Source organism: Nanorana parkeri, unplaced genomic scaffold, assembly GCF_000935625.1.
Source record: "Nanorana parkeri isolate BGI_ZX_2015 unplaced genomic scaffold, ASM93562v1 scaffold16, whole genome shotgun sequence".
Taxonomy (NCBI): domain Eukaryota; kingdom Metazoa; phylum Chordata; class Amphibia; order Anura; family Dicroglossidae; genus Nanorana; species Nanorana parkeri.
In genome coordinates, this window is record NW_017306284.1 from 2589953 (window position 1) to 2596611 (window position 6659).

The 6659-nt window shown below is 45.0% G+C and overlaps 1 protein-coding gene across 1 annotated transcript in view; it reads right to left on the reverse strand.

Moving 5' to 3' along the window:
• Nucleotides 1-1136: 1136 nt before the first annotated feature.
• KLF10 (Kruppel like factor 10) overlaps nt 1137-6659 on the reverse strand; it is an 8357-nt gene continuing 2834 nt past the window's right edge. Inside the window, exons 2-4 of the mRNA XM_018559070.1 lie at nt 5391-5618; nt 3334-4186; nt 1137-1875 (exon numbers count right to left, since the gene is read on the reverse strand). Of these exons, the coding sequence (XP_018414572.1) occupies nt 1616-1875; nt 3334-4186; nt 5391-5618 (1341 nt within the window). The 3' untranslated portion in view covers nt 1137-1615. The remainder of the gene's footprint in view (nt 1876-3333; nt 4187-5390; nt 5619-6659) is intronic.

A 6659-nucleotide genomic window follows, 5' to 3' on the forward strand; every position in this document is an offset into this window, starting at 1 on the left:
CTCTAATGTGAATTTCATTTTTGTTGTCATTAGAAGAATAACACTGAACATCATACAAACTATTGCTAACAGCACCTGAAGGGAAACTGGTTAATGTAAACGATTTTTTAGCACTTACTAAACTAGCAAGGGATATGAGCCGAGTGCAAGTGAAAGGAATTTATTTTTCCATACACTCCCAAATCACTACTGACTTCCGAAAAAACATGGCAGCAGTGTGTTCTAATAGGCAGAAGGGTCAAGGTGCAGACACAGTTGACTTGAATATTTCAAGGCTTATTCACACCATGTCCACTGAGCTGCGTTCTTCTACACACCACCGCACACGTATGATGTGAACAGGGCACTATGCTCATGGGCAATGGTGTGCCGAAAACTGCAGCTCGACAAACACGGTGTGGTCTGGAAACCTTACCGTAAATTGCAGTGAACCTGGTACCGGACCAGCAATGTTCTGAAAATAAAAAGCATAACAGGGGATTCAGAAAAAAAAATCCCAAACATTTTGAGGAAACAAGAGACCGGGCGCTACACCCTGAAGACCCGACAGTGCTGGAATACTTTGTATTTGCAGAAACAAGGTAGTGGGCCATGCCCGATTGTAGAAAGTAATGCATTTTAGGTACAGGTCCTCTAACAAATGGCAATAAGCTTTAAGGAGGGTGATAATACCCTCATTCAAAGGGAGACTTTATTAGTATTGTCCAATAACTATGTAAACTGCTTGCCAAATTTAGCAATTAAAAAAAAATAAAAAGTCCTACACAGCTTTATAATGTGCAGTGTGTAAATGGAATGGGATTAGCGTAACCATAGTTCTGGGATACTCAGAATATTAAGGTGACTTGTAAACCCAAAAAGTCAACGTCCACACTGCGATAAAAATGCGAAACGTCAGAACAAAAAAAAAAATGGCTATTCTGCATCCTTTTTTTTATGAACGGAACATATGGACAAAAAATGTTTGTGGGCCTTAAAAGGAAAACAAATGATCGATAGACCAGGATAGGGTTTTCCTGCATTTCATGCCTAGTTCCTGATGAAGTGTAGACACTCCACAGGGAGGCTGAAAACGAAGGCTTTGCCAGCCGTACAAGGACCTAACTAATGATATATCATTTGATAAATGTTAGCTAACCTTCAATGTACTAGAATGGTTAGTAGACGAGGGGTCTTTATATCTCGAGTCGGGTATAACACACCCCAACCTAACTCAGTTAATTACAAATCAGGCACCCTATAATAGCCAAAATAAAGCCACTTTGACCCAGGTAGTAATAAAAAGCTTACAACGCTTTGTAAGCGGTACTAGTAGCAAATCGGCTGAATTCATAAACACACACACTGTCCTGGCAGCACCACCGACAGCGCTGCACAAGAAAACCTGCATTCAACCGTCTTCTCCAGTGCAAAACAACAGCAGATAACAATTACAGGAAACAGAATCCTCGTAAAAGTCTTTCAGTCACCGCCACTGTTGCTTCACAGACCGCATTTCCATTCGGCTAATCAGACTCGCGTCCATCATGGAGTGAAGGCGACTTGTCATCACGGTTCTATCCGGCGACATGCCACGAACTTATAACAAGAGAGATACATGCTCTGCCGACCGCAATCACTGCACGGGGGCTGAGGCTTGTGGCAGAGCAATGTCGCTTAAGCGGCTGACTTCCATCTGCCAAGTAGGAAGCTTTTTGTTAGAGAGGTGTCGCCTGGCGTGCTTGGTCAGGTGATCGCTGCGCATAAAGCGACGGTCGCATTTTGGACACGCAAACTTCTTTTCACCGGTATGCGTGCGGCGGTGACGGGACAGTTCGTCAGAGCGAGCAAATTTTCTTTCGCAGCCTTCCCAACTACAACTGAAGGGTTTCTCTCCTGTGTACAAGAAACAAGAAAATAAAGAAAGAGTTACATGAATTCAGAATGACATCATTCAATCCTGATGTACAAAGTACATATCATGACAAGTGATTTAGAAGACACAACCTATACTCCTGCCAGGCATTCCTTCCTGAAATATATGTTTATTATCAACTTCATGGCTGATGTCATTGTATTCTAATGCCATGGATAAAGAGAAGCAATAATGAGGTGATTTGTCAGTTATAAAAATACAACTTAAATGGTAGAAAGTGTTTTTATTTGGAGCAAAATGTATTTTCTATGCATTGCAACCAATAAAAATTGAATGTGTCCTTGGATTTCAGTTTCAAGTTTTGTTTCTCTCTCGCCTAAGAAAACTGGTGGCTCTGGTGAAGACTTGCTTGAACAAGATGGAGATATGTTGAATCCCCTGATCTATGGTATAAGGGATGCACCGATACAGATACTAGTATGGGTACTGATGCCGAGTATTTGGGCGAGTACTCATAGTTGCCCAAATGCTCCTGTTGCCTATCCTAAAACTTCCGGTATCAGTAAGCCAGGCGGCGTTACACGCTGCTCGGCTTCTTGATTGGCCAGAAAGCCGGCTCAATGCTCCCTCGTCACCAGGGAGCATAGAGACTGCTTCCCGGCTAATCGGGAAGCCAGGCAGCGAGTCAATACACACCCCCCGGCTTCCATAATGGGACTTCTGGTATGGGCGGGTACCAAAAAAAAAAAAAAAAAAGAAATCGGTACATCATATTGGAAAACCCGGTACCGGTGCATCCCTACATGGTATGCTACAAATTAAAGGCTCTGCTTTAGGTCACCTAAATGGAGATTGTTTTTAAGCAACTACAATTCTCGGCATGCTGTCACCCATTGATTATTAGGAGCATGCCCTTTCCCCAAAAGACAGCTATCAATACACTGCTAGTGTACGATTCTCCAATCCATGGTAAACAGCGTGGATGGGGGAATCCCCCCGGCAGCCTATGGTTACAGAACAGCTGTGGCAGTGCTGCTGTCAGAATACCCAAACAGTGGCTGCAGCCAATGATCAACTGAAAACGTTTGAACCGCCTCCTTCAAACAGCAATCCCAAGGAGGTCATACACTATTCAAATTTCCTCCAAGTCAGTAGCACTCGACTCCTTTGAGCAGTGTATGGCCAGCTTTACACAGACCTGCTTTTGCTGAAATGTTAACAGTGCTAAAATAGATATGTTGGTTTCTGACAATGCTAGATGTCTGGCTGACATGCTGATCCAATGGCTCCAAAAAAGACGACGACGACACACACACACATCCCAGTTCCTTTGCGTGTTGCCTAAATTAATCAGGTTGGATAATGACAGTGGAAGACCAAAAGTTTGATTATGATTGGTCACTAAAGACAATACAGACTGCCTCAGAAAGTTTCTACAAAGCTTTATGGGAACTGAGGTCTACCAGTTAAACACGTACCTGTGTGAGTTCTCATGTGGGCTTTCAGGTGAGAGCTCTTGAAGTACGTCTTCCCACACCCAGGCTGGTTGCAGACGTGGCTTCTTATGCGGGATGCATCCATAGGAGAGGAAAATTTGGCTTCGGAAGCAGAGACTCCAGGTGCTGGTGCTATTGGAGACAATCTGGTTCCGCTGGTCAACAGAGTCTTTGCATTGTGCAGTAGCGGCTGGGGCATCAAAAACATCACCGTCCCTTTAGGCACCTGTGTTCCCATGTAGAAGACAGACTGCATGACTGCTTGGGGCTGGGCAGGAGTGCTTGCCATCACTGTTGTCAACATCGAATTGCTTGAAGAAAAGGGGACCATTTGACAAAGGACTGGCACCTGCGGCACTGCATTTGCTGTTACCGGCGTGGACACCAGCATTGGGGGTGATGGGACCTGCACTGGAATAACGCAGGCATCGGGGGAACTGGGCTTGCCATTGCAGGCCTGAAGAGGAACAAAAGGGACGCTAGAATAGTTACTGCTTGCAGGCAAGTAGGAAGGGGGAACCTGCGTTTCAGTCTTGATTTGCTCAGGAAGAGGCGGTTTATATTCACCAGAATGCACAACAGAACTTTGATGCTGAGTGCCAATGCCTGCGTCATGAGCGTCGCAATTCTTCGGTGTAAACACACGTTGATTGCAGAACTGTGGGTCCGCAGTATGACGGATGACGCTCGTCGCCTGGGCTTTCTGATGGGTTGGTGCAATATCTGGGGTTGTGCTGGCGACAAGCTTACACTTCTCGGTACCTGGAGACACTGGATTGATGCTCGGGGAATGTGACATTTCAAATTCGGGAGGGCTGTATGGAGGGGTCAGACACTGGAAGCATGAAAATAAAAAGGCTTGGTTACTTCATGGCTGTACATCATTTACAACACAGTCCATTTAAATATTAAAAGGACACTAATGGGAGCCTGGACAAATCCCAGGAGCCACGCAGCACATGCCACTTAACAATTTACAGCTGAGCCCAACCTTTGAGTCTCTCTAGTTGTCATCTAGTTGTCTCCTAAAAAACATCCTGCTTGCTCCTTGCTTTGCCCTGAGGGGTATACTGTGCAATGAAAGGAAACAATTGTCTCCTCTAGCATCCAATCAGAATCTCTTGTTAACACGTCCGTGACCCGAGGTTTTGATGCTTAGATGCCCAGACCAAGTTTAGCATCATTAGGTTGTGTCATTTAACATGACAATAACTCTATGACTCTTTTTTAGTATGACATCCAGCCTTAGAACTAGCAACACACACAGTTGCACATTCCTAGTTCTTTGCCGCAAGGTTAATTAACATTGTCATGGCAAGTGGCATTTTTTATGTGGACTTTACGGGTCACTGGAGGGTCAATTTCCAGTACAGAGATGTCTCCACATGCTTCTGTCCCTCAACCCTTACGGCCCATTCACACCACATCCAGATCATCTCCAGAGCAGACCAGATGGTTTCCAAACCCAAAATGCATCCTAATGTATCCCTATGCTATGTCTGGCCTCTGTTCACACCAGCGCAGTCCATCCCAGATCACACTAGAAAAATACTGCGTGTCACATTTTGTCTGGTCTGGAATGCACTGGAACTGCGGGCAGGTTCACACCATTTTCCAGACCAGATCTGGTCCGGAAAATGGTGTGAACCCGCCCTTACTCCCTGCATGTGGAGTCTTGCTTCTCTTGCTACACCCTCTGCGATATAAAATAAATAAAAAGTTGAAATAGTGAGAGAAGACACCTACTGACTGTTGGTGATACATCAGAGCTGGACAAACCCCAGGAACCAGGTTGCCAATACTCAAAGCTACACAGCTGGTGTCCGACTTTTGAGGTGCTCTCTTTTTTTTGTCAATGGCGCAAGCTCCTAAACTAATCCTGCTGGCTCCTGGATTGGACAGACTGGCTCCAGAATGCCATATGAATTTGTCCACCCCCGATATATATAAAAATTTAAAATACCCGCCACAGCGCCCATGTACTGGACAGGTCTGAGTAATACCGTAACTCAGCATGCTAGCTAACAAAACCAACTTACAAAAGGCGGCATGGCGTTCAATTCGGCTGTGATCATGCTGTCTTCGTTCTCGGAGAGATCGGACGCTGGGGTGATCGGCCTTAGATCAATGTAACTTTTGGGCTCGGTTTTCCATCGGTTGCTCATGTACATGAGAGCTTCCACGGCCTCCACATCACCTTTCTCTGCTGTGGACTTCCAAGGAGCTCCCCCATAGCGCTGAATACCATATAGGTCCACTCTGTCCATCTAGGAAAACAAAGAACATCCAGATTATTCACTTTTGTGTACTTACTGCAATAAATAAAGACAGGAACCCGAGTGATAAACATTGCACTGGTTCCAAAAATCCTCATTTTTCTTATGAATAGTAAAAATGTAATCTTTTAAAATTAAAGCCCAACTCCGAGCTGCTGAAACATATAACCATACGGTAGGGCTGTCCCCCTCCACACGGGTTAAATGCTCATTTTGTCCTCACCCCACCAGCACTGATCATGTGAACGACTCCTGGGGCATCGGTCATGTGATCACTACCGAAGAAAGGCTCAGACATTGAGAAAGACCTGGCCAATGTGGATTCCCCTTTGGCAGGAACCTTGTGACCAAGTCCGGATCACATGACTGGCACCTTAGGGTGTCCCAAGTAGAATTCCAGGCAAAAGGAAAGTTTTTAGAGTTCTATACCTTCTCAGTTATAGAAGAGGAACTTTACTTTAAATATACCTCGGAAATTACTTCCAACCAGCTCAGCTTTATTTGTTAAACGTTTGTATTTTTACCAGCAGCTTATTTTTATCATCTCAGGGACTCCAGTAGGCGGGCGGCCCTTGTAACCTGAACACACAGGAATCCCAATCACATAGGAGAAGCAATGGCAACCAATCAGCACCCACCTTTCATTTTCAAAGCTTAACATACAGAATGGAGAAGCTGATTGGTTGCTATGGGCAACTGCTTCAGATTTTGATACATTTCTACCAGTTTATGAAAATCTATTTCCTTTATCCAGAAACTCTGTGACTTGTAGTTCCACAACTGCGGAGAAGCAAATGTCCTCCCGAATGTCTTCCCAGCCCCCATCCCTACTACCATGACCGTGTTGTGATCTTTGGTGCACATCTAACCTTGGAACCTTCTGTGGCTCCATGCCTGAAATATGTACCAGGGTTACACTGGCCACGCGATGTAGTGTTACAGGGATCTACAGTTGGGATTATTAGACAACAGCCAATTAGCCTGCGAGCATGTCTTTGCACACGCAGAACACGCAAACTCCATTCATGCCCG